The sequence below is a fragment of the Miscanthus floridulus genome, chromosome 18 (genome assembly GCF_019320115.1).
Source record: "Miscanthus floridulus cultivar M001 chromosome 18, ASM1932011v1, whole genome shotgun sequence".
NCBI lineage: Eukaryota > Viridiplantae > Streptophyta > Magnoliopsida > Poales > Poaceae > Miscanthus > Miscanthus floridulus.
Window position 1 is genome coordinate 24421600 of NC_089597.1, and position 19098 is coordinate 24440697.

The 19098-nt window shown below is 45.4% G+C and overlaps 2 protein-coding genes and 1 pseudogene across 3 annotated transcripts; 1 reads left to right on the forward strand and 2 right to left on the reverse strand.

The window, feature by feature from the left end:
* Positions 1-1313: 1313 nt before the first annotated feature.
* On the forward strand, positions 1314-8281 carry LOC136522185 (uncharacterized). Of its 2 annotated transcripts, XM_066515974.1 has the most exons (9): positions 1314-1614; positions 1711-1909; positions 2156-2351; positions 3954-4157; positions 4709-5020; positions 5110-6246; positions 7259-7398; positions 7518-7679; positions 8026-8280. In XM_066515974.1, the coding sequence occupies exons 1-6, from the start codon at positions 1390-1392 to the stop codon at positions 6068-6070; spliced, it is 2097 nt and encodes a 698-aa protein (XP_066372071.1). In that variant the 5' UTR covers positions 1314-1389; the 3' UTR covers positions 6071-6246; positions 7259-7398; positions 7518-7679; positions 8026-8280. The 2 variants fall into 2 exon arrangements, with proteins under 2 accessions (XP_066372071.1, XP_066372072.1); XM_066515975.1 differs by lacking the exons at positions 1314-1614; positions 1711-1909 and adding an exon at positions 1999-2064 and having other exon boundaries at positions 8026-8281.
* Positions 8282-8470: 189 nt separating this feature from the next.
* Positions 8471-10298, reverse strand: LOC136522186 (GDSL esterase/lipase APG-like). The gene is made up of 5 exons (XM_066515976.1): positions 9970-10298; positions 9737-9867; positions 9384-9617; positions 9042-9297; positions 8471-8954 (listed from the first exon to the last, which is right to left on the reverse strand). The coding sequence occupies exons 1-5, from the start codon at positions 10235-10237 to the stop codon at positions 8758-8760; spliced, it is 1086 nt and encodes a 361-aa protein (XP_066372073.1). The 5' UTR covers positions 10238-10298; the 3' UTR covers positions 8471-8757.
* A 5549-nt stretch (positions 10299-15847) lies between these two features.
* Positions 15848-17360, reverse strand: LOC136523494 (coniferyl alcohol acyltransferase-like; annotated as a pseudogene).
* Positions 17361-19098: the final 1738 nt, after the last annotated feature.

Genomic DNA, 19098 nt, shown 5'->3' on the forward strand with positions numbered 1-19098 from the left:
AACATCTCAGAAAGAGGCATACTAGCAGCTTTGTTTTTTTGAAACTTCTAACCTGGCACTACGGCCTTGTTATTGAAACCGAAGACTCACAGAATCGCGAGTCACCAAACCTTTTACAAATTCTAGGAGGGGGCTTGTCTAGATGCAAGACTCGCCCCGGTCCCAACTCATCCCCAACCTTGCTAGCTCATGCGCTACTGAGTTACAAGTTCTACGAATAAGAATGATATCATTATTACGAACAAAATGCTCATGAAGAAGATCCCGAATATCCCTAATCAACATCCCGCTAGCCGTCAGGTCCAACGATGGCATGAGAAGAGCCTGCTTTATACTGTCTCTAGTAAGGAGACCTAAACTCAAAATGGGTAGTGAGAGATTCAAAATTAGCCTCCAACAGAGTACCTATACGGGAGACCTATTTTGGGCTACCTGAGAGACACAACCCAAATATGGGTATCCTCTCTCCTGAAAACCCATTTGTAGAAATAATTCTCTTTTGGGTCTCGTTGTTGTTGAAGAAGATGCCGAATATGTATTGAACCTTTTGCCTGTAGCGCTACCCAAAGTACGAATGAGTCTTGTATTTTAGACGGTGTTGTTGGAGATAACCTTAGGATCGAAGAATCCATTTCCAATTGAATCCGAGAAATACCAAAGTCTGTTGCCGCCTGAAGGGCTTTGGCGCAAGCGGATGCTTCAGCAGTCAGCACGTCGGGTACAGTTGCAATGCGGCCTGCTCCTGCTATGACCGCTTCACCTTGATGGTCCCTGGCCACAAATCCCCAACCACCCTTCATTATCGTTTCTTGTACAAAAGCACCGTTGCTGTTCATTTTTAGAATATCTGATGGTGGCACCGCCAGCGCTGCTCTCTCCTTGCTGTTAGTTTTGGCGCCGCTTTCTCCTTCTTATTCAGGTCATTCACAAAATTCACAACTTGGCCAACAATCTCGCCCCTTGTTAGGCCTCTCTCCCCATGATCCAGCCGGCTGCGATTGCTCCACCATTTCCAAAGTAGGATCACAGCCGAGTTTTTTTTGGTGCATACAAAAGGAACGAGCCGTTTTCTATGTAGAAACCGAGGCTGCAACTTCTGGCTCCTCGCCCAATGCTTTCCTGGAGGAGCACCTCGGCGAGGAGCCATGTAAAACAGGCTTGACATGCCCTGCTCGGAATGGCTCCAGTCTCCGATGGGCCTCTCCTTGAACCTTTTCTTGGAGAATTGTAATGGGCCGACTCGGGGGAGATGATCCGATTTATTTCAGCCCATTCTCCAATTTCCGTCGCACACTATCAGATCACGACCACGCTGGAGTTCCCTTTCCGTTCCCACGGCGGCCACCGGTCCATTCCCTCCCTGCTCCGCTCCACCAGTGCTCCACGAAAATGGCGCCTCCCCTCGAAGACCTCACCCGAGTATTCGCCGAGCTCGCCGGGCGCCTCTCCCAGCCTCCCGCCGGCGGCAGTGCCGCCGCCTCCGGGGAATCCCTCTCGGCCTCCATCTCCTCCCTCGCCGCCGCCCTCAACCCCAGCGGCGACGCGGCCGGCGCCTCATCCGGAACCAGGGTTCTGGACGCCGCGCTCTCCCTCATGTGCTTCGACCCGCTAGAGGTAAGATGACTCCCTCGTCGTATGCCCTATTGGATCGTTAGCACTGTTGGCATTTTAGCTGAACTATCGTGCTGATTGAACTTCGTGCGTATGCAGGTGAATAGTGCTCGCGTCGACTGCCTTGTCGGCACCCTCGTCTCCGTGCTCTCGGCATCAGTCTCGTGCCGTGTGGTCCGGCCCGATGGGGACGCTGGTGAGGAGATGCTCTGTGTCGGGAGTTCCGTGTCGCCCGTGGATTGCCACGAGCTGCTCCAATCGTGTGCAACCCTTGTGGAGGAATTGGGGGACTGTGATGGTGAGATTTTTTTATTTATTTTTTATTTTTTTACAGGGCTCTCTTCCGACACATTGCAATCAGGTATGTCTAATGTCACAGGAAGTGCCCATCAATGCTGTGGCCAGATGATGTGACATTCATAATGTTTAGGAGTACTTGTGAGCAGTTTCACAGTTGAGAGATCAGCTTATAAATGATTTTTTCTCCCTGTAGGTTGATTATCTGTTTTTTGTTAATGTTGACACTTTTATTTCTTCAATGTAGATGGAAGGCATTCTTATAATCTGTTGTATGCTGTTGCGAAAACGGTCGTGCTATCCCCTCACTACCAGTGTCTTTTCCCTTTACCATATTACAAGGAAGAGGGAGAAAGAGTATCTCATATGGGAACCATTGCTGCGGAGTTAATAAACCATACTTCCAATCATGTCCTTCCTAGTGACCACTCAATCCCACTGAGGTATGCAGTATACTTGCAGCAATTACTTGTGGATCATCGTGTGCTATTAATAAAAGTAAGATTTAAGGAAGTAAAAGATGTGGTGGTATTGTAGTTTCTGTGCTATTATTAAGTGTACACCATTTCTTTGCTGTAAACGTGTAGTAGGAATCAGAAACAGTCCCTCTGATTCCACAGTAAGTCATTTAGGACATTGCCATGGTCTCTAATCTGACACTTTGACTACTGATTTATGTGAAAATATGTTATTTCAGAAAAAAGTAATTACAAATTGTGAAAGGATTTATAATGAGGATTGAGAAGTGTAGTGATATCAAGTTTGTGTTCTCAGTCTTAATAGCTGTTTATACATTGATGGTGGGAATTTTAAGAAGTTTGAGTGTTTGACCAACACAGATTCTAAAACAACTTACATTTGGAATTTGAGGAGTGCTTGTAAAGTGCGAAGGGGGATCTTGAAAGCTCGGAGTGCAATTTTGTGCTTACTGGATAATAATCTCTGTAGCGAGGCGGAACCAGAACTTAACCAAGAGGGGTGCTAAGTACACTGCAGGTCTTATATATACAACAACAACAAAGCCTTTAAGTCCCAAACAAGTTGGGGTAGGCTAGAGTTGAAACCCAGCAGAAGCAATCAAGGTTCAGGCACGAATAGCTGTTTTCCAAGCACTCCTATCTAAGACTAAGTCTTTGGGTATATTCCATCCTTTCAAGTCTCCTTTTATTGCCTCTACCCAAGTCAACTTCGGTCTTCCTCTGCCTCTCTTTACGTTACTATCCTGACTTAGGATTCCACTACGCACCGGTGCCTCTGGAGGTCTCCGTTGGACATGTCCAAACCATCTCAACCGGTGTTGGACAAGCTTTTCTTCAATTGGTGCTACCCTAATCTATCACGTATATCATCGTTCCGAACTCAATCCCTTCTTGTATGACCGTAAATCCAACGCAACATACGCATTTCCGCGACACTTATCTGTTGAACATGTCGTCTTTTTCGTAGGCAACATTCTGCACCATACAACATAGTAGGTCTAATCGCCGTCCTATAAAACTTACCTTTTAGCTTCTGTGGTACCCTTTTGTCACATAGGACACCAGATGCTTGGCGCCACTTCATCCACCCTGCTTTGATTCTATGGCTAACATCTTCATCAATATCCCCGTTTCTCTGTAGCATTGATCCTAAATATCGAAAGATATCCTTCCTAGGCACTGCAGGTCTTATATATGATTAACGCATATTCAATTCTATGTATAATATAGTTGCACTGAGCTACCAAAATAATATTATCATTGAACATCAGCACCAGCCCTGTCTCCGCCCCTGCTCTGTAGTGTTGTTGCTCACCAGCAAACCACTCTACTTTATTTTTATCTGTAGTACACTGACAGGCAGTACCATCTTAATTATGCTTAAGTGTATCTTTGTTGTCACTGCATGGACTTTTAAGCATCTGCTTTCTATAATTATGCTTAAGTGTATCTTTGTTGTCACGGCATGGACTTTTAAGCATCTGCTTTCTATAATTATGCTTAAGTGTATCTTTGTTGTCACTGCATGGAGTATACTGATTTAGTTATATCTTCTGTCTGTGGTAGGTTGCTTTTATGGCATCTTGACCCATCAATTATTAGGCATGATCTCTCAGCGATGCTCCAGGAGGTAATTAGAAGGCCCTTGCTTTGCCTGAGAAAGGAATTGTATAATAGGATGGAATGGCGTATCATCATAATTTGCCTGGTTTGCTCCCCAACAATATTTATGGAGATGAGATCACTATTACACTTCTGGTTTCTAGCAACGTAAGTTCACACCTCAAACACTCATATGAAATGCCCTATACTGTTGTTTGCACTGAGTTTGATGTGTCCCGGTCGCAGTCAGTGGGTTTCTACACATACTTTTAATCTTACAAATAGAACTGCAGAGCAGCAAAGGTTAAGAGTGGCTTGCCACATCATGGCAGTCCACCAAATAGTTATTTCAGAAACTCCGACATGACTAAATTAGGAATGCACCAAACAGGCAGTGGATTAAAGTTATCTAAGGAAAGTGGTTTGAAACAGATTTCATTCAATGAACAGTACCAAACTTATTCCACATTTGTCACTTAATTTTTAATTCCAATTTTGATCTTACATTTTTCAAAGAAATAAGTTTGACTGAATTTTTAGGTTTTTTTTTTTTGTATCCTTGCTTTCTGTAGCCCCTAAATGATATTTTACCAACAACACTATTATGGATGTTACATTTACACATCTCTATATATTGTCTGAACTAGTTATACATTGTGGGCTCGCTGTTTAAGGGCTGCTTCTTGTAAAATCTCTTTATTCATCCTTTATTTGTGCAGGGGTTTGGGTTCTGTGCTAGAACTTCACAATGCATTGGTATCGTCGGCATTAGACATTCTTCTCAAGCCTATGTCATGGGGAATATCCATAGAATTGGGGCAGAGATTCCCCTTTTCACATGCTTACTTCCCAAGCCAACAAAGTGACTTGCTTGCGATACTAACTGGACCCTTATCTTGTAAAGTTTTTTTGGACCTAGTTTCTTATATCAGTGCCTTGGTTCATTTCGACAGCACAAGAACTAGATGCTCTTCGCAGAAAAACTTACAACTACAACCATCAAAGGGATTGGTAAAATATAATTCTGCTTGGTATGTGTTTTCAAATATGCAATTCAGCTAGATGTTTAGCATTTGTATGACAGAAGTTAACTGCACCTGCTATAACTTTGGTTCTGCAGGTACATGATTATTAATTTCCCCGTTTGGTTCAGTTTTGCAACTGCTTTACTTTTCCACAGAGAAGGCTCACAAGATTATTTATCAGAAACATTATCCAAAGAGATAACTGCTGAATCAATAAGTGATGTCAGTCTTGTTCAGAGGGCAGCCTTTTACCTTTCTTGGGTGCTATGCCCTTCTAATGATGATCAATGCGAGGTGCTATCAAACAATATTTTGGAAATATCACATTCTTGGGCTAGGAACAACAAAAAGTGCCTAAGCTACCAAAGTACTGTGAATCATAGGAGGAAACTGCGAATACCCACAGCTGCGAATTCAGAGGAATTCCATGTGCCAATAAACACTGTAAGCTCCCTGGTTAAAGAATTTGATGATCGCTGTGTAAAATGTTGTAGGACAACTGCCTTTCCTCAAGTGCAAGTTGGAAAAGTATCGGACCTCCATCCCTCGTACTTTAACCTGTTGCATCAGTGGATTCCTTTAGGAGTATTGCTTGTATCATCTAGTTGTGTTAACGAGCAGAACTGTGACATCCTTCTGCGGTACACAAGCACTGGGCAGGTTCTGGGGTCAAATGAAGCACAAATAAAAACAAAAGATCATGCCAGTAATGATGGTTTCTTAGGCAGCTGCATTGGTACTGCTGAGAGATGGGCTTTGATTGGAGCATATCACATCTTTGGCTGGCTTGACGTAGCTGAGGATATGTCCTCATTGATATTTGATTGTGAAGATAGATGTTGTTGTTTTGTCAGCCAACTCAGAAACAAGACAGGCCCATACCTGCTCAAGTGTGTAAAGTCATTATTTAAGGTGTTGGAACAGGGAAATCAAGATAAAGATTTTGTGATTGATCTTCATAATAGGTTGTTAAACTGGAATAAGAATGGGCAAGGCTGTGAGATATTTGGGGACGTTATCCTTGAAATGAACAAGAGGTTTAATCTTCCTGTGTAGCAGTGACCAGGGATTTTATGCAGCTCTTGAATATTTGAATGTCTAAATTGATTGTCAGCCTCCATTCTGATGGTAATGATAATGTGGTTGAAGGAAGCACAGCACAATAGTCTGAACTTTGAACTTTTGAGTTGGACCAGATCCATTGCAGATAACGATCATTTCCCTCCAGAGAGGTAAGTCTGTCCATTTAAAGAGTGCAATAAATCCTGATCAGTTCAAAGATAATTTAATATAATATATGTCAGTTATAGATAACTTAAAAGTTATAGCTAACTTAAAGTAATATCTGGAATATGTACAAATATGAGAGATAGCATGGACAAGTGAAGTAGTAAAAGTTGACTTGCAAATGTAGCTACTGGCTCCAACCTGGAACTTTCCAGTTTCCACAGTAATTTACTGTCGAGCTTTTACAGTGCAACCTGTCGACTATGTTTCTAATTGCAAAGTCTAAGGTTACTTGGCCAACTTATTTTTTTTTTAATGGACTTACTACAAATGGTGCTTGTTGTTGCAATATGAAAGCTTTTGAGCTGTTCATGTGAACATTAAAATATCAAATTGCTTTTGAGGAACAAGTTATTTTACACCTTTTTCTCTTTGCAAGTGTTACTATAACTTATTTCCTTACATTCATACTTGCTCCAAGCTAGTGACATCTAACATCACATGGAGAGGACAGGAGCCAAAACATATTGAAGGAATCTTAATGTATTGGATTCAAACATAACAACCGAGACAAGTTGAGTTGATTTACTAGTTTTAATTTTGCCTTGCCAGACTGGAGAATTTGTTCTGGGAACGTAGGATTTTCCTGGCTACATCTTCAACTTTGCTAACATGAAATTGCATATGGTAGTTTAGAACTCGTAAAAGAAATTAAACTTTGTGAAGTTGCGGATTAGTGTCAAATTTCTGCCGACCCAATTCCTTGCTACATTTCTCTTTCTTTGCCCTGATCCAGTAACTGTTCATGTCTCCACATGCTGCACTGCGTCACTGCCGTCTGAGGAGCCATTAATAGTGGACCAGCCATCAGCTTGAACCGACAAGAAATTTAATAATCGCACCTCTTGCTCAAAGTCATGAATGCTAGCTATTGTTCGTAGTCGTTAAGGACTAAGGTTTATCACGTGCTAATGTTATTCATGTCCCCACTTTTGAATAGTTGGTTTCTATTTTCAGGGTTCAAGGTTTACATGGCTAACTCCTAGTTCAGACACCCAAACCAGAAAATCGTAATGCTGGTGATGGTGCTTTGGTTGCACTTCTTTTATTCACTTCAAGGTCGACCTGATTCCCATGAAGAGGAAAGGAAACATCAAGTACGTGCATGATTGAACTGGTTTGTCTGACCTGTATTTCAGTGTTCCAGGTTTTCATTTCTTCTTGCTCTCACTCGGCTATACATGTTTCTGTTAATGAATCCTTAACCCCTTTCCAGGAACACTGGAACCTGCTTCTCATGCGAAAGCAGCATGTACGACATAATGTGTTCAGGCGCAATGTTCATGGTTCCGGTATGGGTTCTGGGAAAGAATAGTCTACTCTGAACACTGCCCTTTCCCACTGCTAGTTGAGACACCGGAGCACAAAGGATCTGCAGGTAACGTGTTATTTTCCTTTTGAGTTAGGCCCCGTTTAGTTGCCAAAAAATTTTGCATAGTAACTGTCACATCGAATCTTGCGGCATATGCATGGAGTACTAAATGTAGACGAAAAAAAAAACTAATTACACAGTTGGTCGAGAAATCGCGAGATGAAACTTTTGAACATAATTAGTCCATAATTAGACACTAATTACCAAATACAAACGAAATGCTACAGTGAGCCAAAATCCAAAATTTTTTGGATCTAAACGCACCCTTAATGCAAGCGAATAAATTGTGTTTCCTTAGGACATCAGCATTAATTTCAGCTGCTGGATTTGATATATACCTGTACTCCTGTAGGCTGTTTTGGGTGTTGCAGGCTTGCAGCTAGTCAGTTTACGGCTTTGCTGTATGTAGTTCATCGTTGGTTGTTGCGTTTCAGACTGTATGAATCCATCGTCAAAATACGAAGTTGAAAATGCTGACTACACTTTGTTAGTAAATATAGTCAGTTATTGGATTGACAATTCCAGTGTATCTGTTATTAGTTTGTTGCGCACTTCAAATCTTGTGATAATTTAATATATTTTATTATAGTGTTAATGCCCCATAACATTGCTAGGAGGATAGAACTCCCGCATCTGACAGGTACTATCAATAAATTACACACACACACACACACACACTATAAGACTTGCATATGAAAAATCAAGAGAAAATCACGATCATTAGGACACCATCCACTAGTACTTGTTTACAAATGTATTATGTATATATAGGAAAACGCAGTATATGATTAACAGTATTACAAAAAATGGTAGGCCACGGTGCAATTTCACAGGCTATTCAAGACACTGTTGTTTTCTTGGATGGAACAGGAAACTGATAAGCGGCTACAGATGTCATGCATATATCAACATTACGAAAACGGCAGGGCCGACCGGCCGACGGTGCAATTTCACAGGCTATCCCAGACACTGTAGTTTTGTTCGATGGAACAGGAAACAGATGAGGAGAGACACATGTCTACGGTCTGCCGTCTGTCAGCTGCGGCATCTGCAGCTGTCGTCTACTTTATTGACGCCATTATTCCTAGGTAACCAGCTCGATGCCCGCCTCGATCATGGACTCCGCCATGAAGACGTTGGCAGCCTCCGACGGGTGGACGGCGTCGAAGAACACGTAGCTGCTGGCGTTCCGGCACGTTCCGACCGTCGTCGGGTTGCAGAGGTACACCCTCGTCTTGGCCGTCCCCGTCCGGCAGCACGTATCCCTCGCGTTCGCGAAGCCTAAATAAACGGCGACGACGCACATCGATGGTCATATATGTTAGTAGCTATCACCATGGCGTGATCACGACATTATCGAACACGTACCATAAGCGGCCGGGTCTTGGGCGAGTTCGCGGAGGGGCGTGTAGATGTCGAAGATGGCCATCTTGAGGTGAGCGTGCCGTCTCTTGAGCGCCTTGACGGTGGCGTTCAGCTTCTCGTTGAAGGTCTCGGCGTCACGGTTGAGCCTTGGCACGCACGCGTCCTTGCCCTCGCCGTACAGCCTGATGGACGCCGGCAGGCAGCCCAGCGGCGGCATGGACGTGACGCCGATCCGCCGCGCGCCCAGTCTGTACAGCTCCTGCAACACATATTCGATCGCGCGCGTTCAACACGAAGCAAGCTAGGATGGCGGCTGGCCGGCCGTCTCTGATCCGGATGACGTACGTTGGCGAAGTCGGAGAAGATGCCGACGAGGAGGTCGCAGTACTGGTCGACATTGTAGCGGCGGGACAGGGAGGCGTTGTGGTAGTAGTTCTGGAGGAAGTCGCCGGTGCCCGTGCTGACGACGTAGAGAGCGTCGGTGAGGATGGCGCGTGCCTTGGCGCGCCCGGCCACCGCGGCCAGCTTCGACTGGTACTCCTTGTAGTACTTGAGCTGCTGGGTCAGCGTGATCGCGTCCTGCACGTGTGCACACCCAGCAATACACCTACCCGTCACTGGCGAGTCTCAACAAGCAACAGCATCTAGCGTCTCCTGCTAAAAATGGGTTGTTGTTGCACCGATCCCATGGTACTTACATACATGGCCGCCGTGTCGTCGTAGTAGCTGGACGCCGCGGAGGCGAAGTTGGCGCCGATGAGCAGGTTCTTCCCCGACGCCTGCGGGCTGAGGTACGGCGGCGCGTAGCTCTCGAAGCCGAGCGTTTCAGCTGCAGCAACAACCCACAGAACGAACTCGTTCGTCACACAGCCGCCGTCATAACCACTACAGTCTACAGAGTAGGCATCAAGCGTGGTGGTAGCATAGCAACCGGTGATGTCGGTGACGATCTTGCCGTCGGAGAAGCGGCCGGTGGCCTCGTGGCGCACGAAGTCCTGCCCGTACGGCGCGTAGTCGGCCTTGAACACCGCGCCGGGGAGGTAGTTGTTGTTGCCGACGTCGATGGTGGAGTCGCCGAACGAGATGACCGCCGGCACAATTGGCTGCGCCTGCGCGCCGCCGCTCATTATCGACGCCGACGCAACAAGCAGGGACACGACCGTCAGCGGCGACGCTACCATGGACAACGAGGACGCCATGTGCTCGTTTACAGTTTACGCTCGCCTCTTGCACGTTGCACCGTGTGCCGTGGCCGACGCACTGGCGACATACTTATACGCGATCGTTGCAGTGCGTACATGGTGTAACGACGCGTCAGCGTCGATGGAGCTCGCGGTTGGGTGTGTGTGCGCGCGTGCGATTATTTAAGGCGGCAGGGGGGCCGGGGCACTGCCACGTCGTCCAAGCTGTACGCCTGTACCAACGTGACTGCTCCATTTATGCACGTCGTTAATGCATGGTTGTTAGCTGCTAGTCGCTAGATATGGAAACTAAATTCTGCATTATTTCGTTGAGTGTGACACGCAGGCTGTTAGCTGCCAGATGATGACACGAGTTTAAAAACTTCAAAATGACAGGGTTCGATCGATTACCTGTGGCTACACTACACTACATAGTTTTGAAAGATTTTTTTTGGGGTGTATCTAAGGAGGAACGGCAACAGGCTAACAGCCATGCATGTTTGAAACTGCATTCATTCCGTGCGTAGTCTTTGTTTTTATGAGGATGCATTAGTTGACACAGGGGCGTGAGGTCCACTTGTAGCGTAGCTCCACAATATTCGGAGTGGAATCGTGAGATCTTTTGAGGATCATAGTGCGAACGTATATGTGAGGAATTTGAGAAGAAATAAACTTGGAATTTAGGAAGTTTTGAATTCGAGTTTTAAGGATTGCATTGGACCATGTAAAAGTTAAATATTTTTTAACTTAGATCCTTATACCGTTAACTCCTAAAAGAGTTGCAAACTGGCAACTCAGTTTTAGTACTAATAGATTGAATATGAAAAATACTTTCATACCAAATGATTTTTGTCTACAAACAACATATTGATTTATCCACGACTCAAAAAAAAACTTGCATTGATGCAACCATTGATGTTCTTTTATTGGTTCACGTGAGTAGAATGTCAAATCTTCAAGCATATCGAATGTTTTGGGTTTGGTGAGTAGTTTTGGCATGGGGATTGCACTCTATGCACCTTCGGTGTTTAGCGAAGCTCTGTTTATCCAAACAGTACTGCTATCTATCAACCGGTTAATTTAGGAGCTTGTATCAACTGATTTTTGGACCGTTCGTTGCCGTCGTCCGATGGCCCAGGGCGTTCGATGCGTCCGCCATTGTTAGGTGTATGCATCCATCATCCGTGCACGCGTAGTACATGGCAAAAGTGGAGCAGTGGCCGCTATGCCTGCTGGCTGGGCGCGTGCACGCAGGAGATCCGATCCAGGACACGTCGCATGCAGTTCGTCATGCACGCTTCTCGCTATAGAAAAATTTGTAAATTTGTAAGTTTGTGAAAAATTTGATGATATTTGTGAATAATTTGATATATATTTGTCTGATATCTGGAATTCATAGAAAAATTTTGTATTTTTTTTGAAAAAATTGGTATATATTTGTGTTATTTCCAAATTATATCACTCTGTTCAATAAATTACACTGAATAAATCATTGTAAATATAGCAATAAGATAGTGTAAATATAGCTAGAAGACGGTATAAGCGCATGTGAAAAATTCAGATGACAGGAGAGGCCAAAACAACTAAATGTCACCTAGACATATCCTATCCAAAGCATCATCTACACTAACGAAGAGGACTATGGAAGAACCTAGATAAAATATTTTATTATCTTAATTTATTTAGTTTTTTTGTTTATATATAATTAATAATTTAGAGATGTACCGTGCCAACTTATTAATATCCCTTTCCCTCTGAGAAAAGTTATTATAGTGATACATTTGTGCAGATATTGGTAATTGACTCATATAGGGACAGAGGAACTAGTCAAGTATACGGCGGAGGTATTAAAATTAAAGGGGACAGAGATCTGATGGAGATGCTAATTGGGGGTACGGTGGACTGACCGATAGAAGGCGACGTACTGTTTCAAACGTTTCCCACAGGCGACCACAGGAGCCAGAAATAATAAGATCTTAGAGTAGCAAACCACCGGAGCTGCACGGATCGAAACAGCACGTGAACGAAGTCTAATGATCTACCGTGCTCGTCATTTGATCCAACTTTCAAATTTCAATGGTAAGTTTCCCATCTTGTACTCGTTCATAAGTGTTATGCAACCAACAATTTCCCACTAAAATGATTTATTAATACGTATTTCGTTGTGACACGCAGCTATCAACTGCTAACTGATGACAGGAATTCAGATTTAATTTCAGAGTGTCAAGTGTGATGAGGCTCGTTTACCGTACCGGCCGGTGCGCGGTTGCCGATGCATGCCCTCAGATGGTACCTACGACAGGGCGAGTGACCTCTGTCTCTTAAGGGCATGTATAGTTTCAAAAAAATTTCACCTAAAAGTGTCACATCGAATCTTACGGTATATGCATGGAGTACTAAATGTAAACGAAAAAAAACTAATTGCACAGTTAGGTGAGAAATCGCGAGACGAAACTTTCGAATCTAATTAGTCCATAATTAGATACTAAGTACCAAATACAAACGAAAGTGCTATAGTAGCCAAACAGTAGCCAAACCAAAAAAAATTGGGAACTAAACGCGCCCTAAATCAAAGTTAGGTAGGGGTATAGTAGGTATGTATTACGATGGGTTTAAGGAGGAATGGCCACAGCAGTCCTCAGCTGCTTGCAACACGCACCATTCACTGTACATGACTACTCAACATGGCTGCTTAAACATTCAGTTAAATAAATTCAGAAAAGAGCACCCAAAAAAAATTCAGCTCCCAATCCTCGGTTTCCAGCATTCCTAGCTCCTAAAATTCTTAATACAGGCCCCGTTCGTTGGTCTGAAACTGGCTGAAAAACATTGTTCCGGCTGAATTGTTGTGCGAGAAAAATACTGTTCCGGCTGAAAAAAGAAACACTGTTCCGGATGAATTGTTGTGAGAGAAAAACACTGTTCCGGCTGAAAAAAGAAGCCAAACAAACCATTTTTAAGACAAGCGAACGGGGCCATATTCTCTATTTTTCTTCAAAAAAAAACTTGCAATTGAACCCCTCTAAAGACTGCACTCCTCCAAATCTTGCCAGTTGCCCGAAATGGATCTCGCACCCGTGCCGTGCGTGTCGTCGGACGTTTGCAAAAGATGACAACAGTCATAGAATCATACCTAAGGGTCACCAGCCGCCGCTCAATCACTGGACTTGTACGACTGAATAAAACATGGGAACGAAGTCGAAGGGATCCAACCATCGTCTTGTCTAAGTCTGGCTGGTTCCGGCTCCTCCTTAAGGCCTTGGAGCTGAAACCATGTTGGAGAGCATTTGACAAAAGCAGCTATAGTGACAGTTTTGTTATAATTAAGTTAAATTTATAAGAAGAAATAAAGAAATCATGTTCGCTCGCCATCCCAGCTCCGTGCTGTGTTCCCACACGTGCGCTCCTTCCCTCTTCCACGCGCGCTCCTCCCATCTTGCACATGCGCCTCCCCTTCCCCCCCTGTTCTCTTCTGGCCAGCCGCTGCAATTGCGCCGCCACACACCACGACGTGAGAGCGCATGAGGTGTGGAATCCCCAATCCTGGGAGCTTCCAAGGCAGGGTGCAGGGGAGGGAGCTTCCAAGGCCGGTTGCCGGAAGGGACAGAGACCAAAATAGGTTGCGGAATGCGGAGCATGACATCTAAAAAGTGGTGGAAGGTGCCGGTGGCCTCCATGGCTACTGCGGAGGTGGAGCCTGGAAGATTGTGCGTAGGAAGCAACAAACAAGCAGTGCCATTGAAGAAGGCAAGGAGAACTGGGACGCTCTGACTAATTAGGATCAAAAGGTTGCAGGAAGGGAGAAGCAAGAGTTTATGTTCTGACAGACATTTGTTTGTGAGAAATCGTGAGGTCTCATCACCAATACAGGATCAGGATGATAGGCACGAGAAGAGCCCCGGAACTGACGAAGACCAACAATGATAGCAATGAGAAGTCGTAGAACCAGCAGTGTAGCGGGGGAGGCAACCTGGGCAAAGCGAGCGATCGGAGCCAAAAGTTGATGACGTGGCACTTTTAAATATGAAGAGCCGCTAATTTTACAAGACCTGTTGCGACACCTTAGTTTTTTTTTATGCTATTTATTTTAGAGAATAGCTAAAATCTAGTTTTTGGAATATATTTTTACAGTCTCTTTGAGTTGCTCTAACAAAGAACCAGTTCTCTTAGACCCATTTGGCAGAGCTTCAACACCCTGTCAAACTAAGCCTCCCCATCCTGTACTCGTTCACATGGTGTATATCCAACAATCTCTACGAATTACTTCTAATTTGGTTGGGATAATTGCAAATGGGGATTGTAAAATCTCCTGACCAAATCACTAGTTTGTCTACTTGAGCCGTCATGTACACGCACTGGTGGATCCAGGGCCCGATGACCCTGGGCCTCTGCCTAGGCTCTTCGGTGTTCAACTTTATTAGAGCAAGTTCAATAATAGATGAGCCAAGTGTTTGGCTATTAACCGTTACAAAAGCCAAGCTATATAATAGAGGTCTCTTATTTGTCTGTTGGAAAAAGTTTTTTATTGTTATTTTTACTCATGTCTCACCTTCTCTGTCCTATTCTTTCTAACGTTCACTTAATGTATGGGCCCACCAATGCCTATGCTTCCGTATCTTGCTTGTTGTTTGTATAAGAACCAAGCTCTCACCTCTTCTCTACTCCATGTCAGCATTTACTTGGCTATAAGTAAGCCAATTACTGTACTTACTCTTAAATCTTATTATTGTGTAGCCTATATACATAGAGGATTACGTCTACTCTACTGCTTAGCCACTAAACAGCTCAGACTTCTCAAAAGTTTTGGGGCCGCTACTGTCTACACGGTCCATCTTTGTAGCTTTTATTGAAAACAACGATTTTCACTAACCGTGAACGGTGAAATTAATGACAAGACCATAGTTAAAATGCTTATAAAGCTTTGGAGATAAATCTCAGCTACCGGTGGCGACGCCGCATTCTACGGCCCACCCAAAATTCTACAGCCAAATTAATTAGCTACTCCCTTCATCCTACAAGGAGAGTCATTTTAAAAATTGAAAAGATACCAATACAATCGTCAAATGACCAAACATACCTCTACAAAAAGTTAGTCTATAGTACCATTTTTAGTGGGTTGAGCTACAAACTTACTAGGTGAGACCCACATGTTTCCCTATGATGGCACTTTTTATGGGATGAAATTTGAATGATAAAATGATACTTCTATGGGATGGAGGGAGTAGTTACTTATAGATAAATACCAAATAATTTTTGTTAGCCTCCTAGAGTTGTACCCCACCACTCACCATCTTCTCTTCCCTGCCAAGACTCCAAATGCTCCTCGCTGCCGGCAGGGGCGGAATCAGGTTTAGATGGGGGGGGGGGGGGGGGGGGGGGGGGGGGGGGGGGGGGGGAGACTATCAAGTGCTGAATTTTTTTTAGGATACTTTAATATTGGCTTAAAAGTTTATTAAGGTAGATGTTGGCTTAAAAACTATAGATTATCTTTAATCTCTTTCTTTTTTCTTCATCTCGGACAAGTGCTAATTGTCTAAATTGAAAACAAAAAGAGACGTCGTTTATAAAGCCAACAATTCACATCATATTTATTTTATCTAGCCATATAGAATTATACAATCAGGAGATATTTAACTTGAGAAAATACAACGGAGATTTTTTTAGATTAATTAATACAACGGAGAGATGTATTTTATTTTAAATTGCACTTTTGTTACCCGAGCCGAAAGAAGGCCCAAACGAGAAGCCCATAGACATTAGACGACATTGTACCTAGATCCAATTAGAAACGGCTTCGTCCACGCCGAACCCGAGCCGCGCCGCGGTGGCCGGTCCGAACACCGCCTCCGGGTCCGCCTCCACGGCTTGGGCCAGCCGCGGCCACAGCCTGGCGCTCACCACCCACGACCCGTCCTCCGCCGGGTTCCGGGCCACAATCATGTTCGCCGACCCCAGCCGCCCCGGCCGCACCCACGGCATCACCAAGCGCGGCCGCCCGAAGCCGAAGTCTCCCTCTACCCTCAACGGCGTGACAGAGGAGATCACCAGCGCGGGGCTCCCCGTGCCCGCGCCCACCGCCTCCGTCCACTTCACGCCCCCCCGGAACACCCCCTTGTGCGCCTCCATCCAGTCCACGAGCTCCTCGTACCGCTCCGACCGGAGCGCCTTCTTGATGGCCGCGCCGGCCTTCGTCGTCACGTCCGCGATCGGCGCCGACGAGATGGACTCCACGGTGGCCTCGTGCGACACGTTCGTGAGCACGTTGCCGAGGTAGCGGTCCAGCCGGGCCTTGTCGTACTTGGCGGGGTCAAGGTGCATCCGGCCGTTGACGAACCACGCGAGGCGGCAGTGCGTGTCGGAGCCGCCCGCGGCCGCCGCGAGCAGCTTCCAGGCGTGCGCGGACAGGGCCTCGAGCCGCGTGGCTCGGCGGCCGGCTGTGCTGGCCGCGGCACGGAGGCGGTCGAGGTCTGCGGCGGAGACCAGTACATCCGGCGCACGAGACTGTCCGGCGCGTACCGCGTGAACTCGGCGTCCAGGGACGGGGCGTACCGCGGCGGTGAGCGCGGCAGGAAGAGCGAGGCCCGCTCGTGGTGGGGCTCCCACGAGAGGCCACCGGTGCGGAGCATCTCCGCCCAGGCATTGGGCAGCGCCAACAGGCCGTGGCCGTCCACGAGCAGGTGGTCCGTGCCCCACACCAGCGCGAAGCCGCCGCACGCGAAGCGCACCAGCTGCAGCGACAGCGCGAGGCCCTGCTCGAACGGCACCAGGATGATCCTCAGGGAGCGGTCGGCGTCGGCGAAGTCGACCGCGGCGAGCGCCACGCCCACGTCGGCCACCACGAGCTCGGCGCCGGCGTTGTTGCAGGCGATCTCGGGAACGCCGGTGGACGCGTTGGTGACCACGCGCTCGGCCAAGGGGAAGAACCGGGAGAGGAACGCGGGCAGGGCGGCGCGCACGGCCGCGGCCACGGTGCATGGTTCTCGGCCTCTCTTTAAGCAGCACGTGATTAGTACCGTTGTCGCTTCTGATGCTTGGACAGCGTTACAGCGACGTAGCAGTATGAGGTTCTACCGTTGTCGGTCGGCACAGGACCACAGGTGAACAGCAGTGGCAGCGACGTAGCAGCGGCAGCAGACGCCATCATACAGCAAGCGACCCTTGAATTTTAAGGGCAAAAATGATAGGAGCACGTGTCTACTACATTACTACTACCTCTTCTCAGATTTTTTTCTTGAACAGCTGAAGCTAGAGTTAAAGAACCCAAAGGTCTGCAGTAATGCCTGATTTGCAATTGATGCATGACGAAGCAAGTAATGTCTTCACTAGTAAAACACCAGCAGCTTAGCAGACTCAGAATCATGCTTTGATGCTATCGCATCGGAAACCAACCAATTGTGTTTCACTTTGAATGGTTAAAACATCAATAGCAATACCATCAAGAGTAAGCCACCGAACCCTACAAGGTCTTCAAAACTCAAAACCATATGGTATACTTGACAATGCGTCATGGCTACACCTCATACTGAAGAACAATTTCTCCAGAAATGACTAAGGCAGAGTCTACACAGTTAATAACACTGCAATCCTTCTATGAAAAGGGGAAACAAAAAAACTAGCCAGTTTCATAATGAGCCCTGTGAAAAGACTGCAGCTCTGAATTCTAATTACCAATGGAGTGAATGACGCACTTAGGCATCGGTCGTAAAAAAAAAATCGAGTGAATGACTTTTCCAAAAGTCCACTATCCCAGATAAAAAAGGGGATCTTAAGTTCAACTGCATGAGCAAAAGCACAACAGAAAAAGCAGGAAAATGCCCAGAACTCCACAGATTTCAACAGGGCTTACTAATGAGATGATTGGTAGAAGAACTAAAACATATGACACTCTGCATGGTTGACAGTAAGCCACCGCAACCCAGCGTACATTGGGCGTTTCCTGAATAAATGGTTGTGACTTTCCCCTAAAAAAAGAATAAATGGCTGTGACAGTTTAATTATCATTGCACTTTTGATATCAAGTATTCCTTCCCATTTTCACATTTAAATTTTACTGGAATCACAATACATCACCAGGAAATAAAAAAAACTTATATCCTACCAGTGTTCTGGTAAACGATTTCATTTTCACTATTGCGCCAGGGCGCCAGGCAATTGATATGTCATGCACCACAGATTATATTTCTGAGCACAATAAAGACATAGGTAAGAAGAGTGAGAGAAGGCATTTAGGTAATCAGGTTGGGTTGCAAGCCTATAAATTTAGTGTAGCTGGGATTTTATTTGAACAGAAAACATATCAGTGGCAGATAAAGAATGAACTAGATACAAATCCATGCATGCATATCAAAGCATGCCAACGTTCAGCAACTGGCCAACAGAAATATAGGTGAGCAGAGTCCAGGTCCAGGATCCAAGTTATAAAAACATATGAAAATCCTGAAACAGCAAAGCACACTGTGCTGGAAAAAGACATACCCACACCATCACTGCGTCGATGTTGTAAATTCTAATATAGATCTCTACGAAATCCAGAGAAGCCGATGATTCCCAACTTTTGTGTTCAGATATCAGAGCTTGTGTTCTACACTTCCACTGGACACTGGTGATCTAAACGCTGATAGATGGTTGTACCTCTAATATCGTAGATCAGGGGATAAAATTCTTACTTAAATGGGGAAACTGTTCTTCTACCTCGCCCTAGCACAGTTGAGTCCATGGCGCCGCAACAACGTGGATGAAAGCATCTAGGCCCCTAGTTGGATTTCGGTGATTAATGTCAATACAAGATTACTATGACTAACGTGTGTTTTGCAGAGACAATAAAGTTAGGTCATGGTAATAGAGATCGATTGGGCAATCGAGGTTGTCATGCCCCTACG

What these genes read in the sequence shown, in the direction of transcription:
- LOC136522186 (XM_066515976.1), bottom strand. Translation starts at nt 10,237, where the DNA reads ATGGCGTCCTCGTTGTCCATGGTAGCGTCGCCGCTGACGGTCGTGTCC. An exon ending in ACGACACGGCGGCCATGTAT is followed by an intron (nt 9,618 to 9,736) that starts GTAAGTACCATG and finishes GCACACGTGCAG; the next exon opens with GACGCGATCACGCTGACCCA. An exon ending in CCAAGACCCGGCCGCTTATG is followed by an intron (nt 8,955 to 9,041) that starts GTACGTGTTCGA and finishes CCGTTTATTTAG; the next exon opens with GCTTCGCGAACGCGAGGGAT.
- LOC136522185 (XM_066515974.1), top strand. Translation starts at nt 1,390, where the DNA reads ATGGCGCCTCCCCTCGAAGACCTCACCCGAGTATTCGCCGAGCTCGCC. An exon ending in TGTGCTTCGACCCGCTAGAG is followed by an intron (nt 1,615 to 1,710) that starts GTAAGATGACTC and finishes GTGCGTATGCAG; the next exon opens with GTGAATAGTGCTCGCGTCGA. An exon ending in CACTTCTGGTTTCTAGCAAC is followed by an intron (nt 4,158 to 4,708) that starts GTAAGTTCACAC and finishes TTATTTGTGCAG; the next exon opens with GGGTTTGGGTTCTGTGCTAG.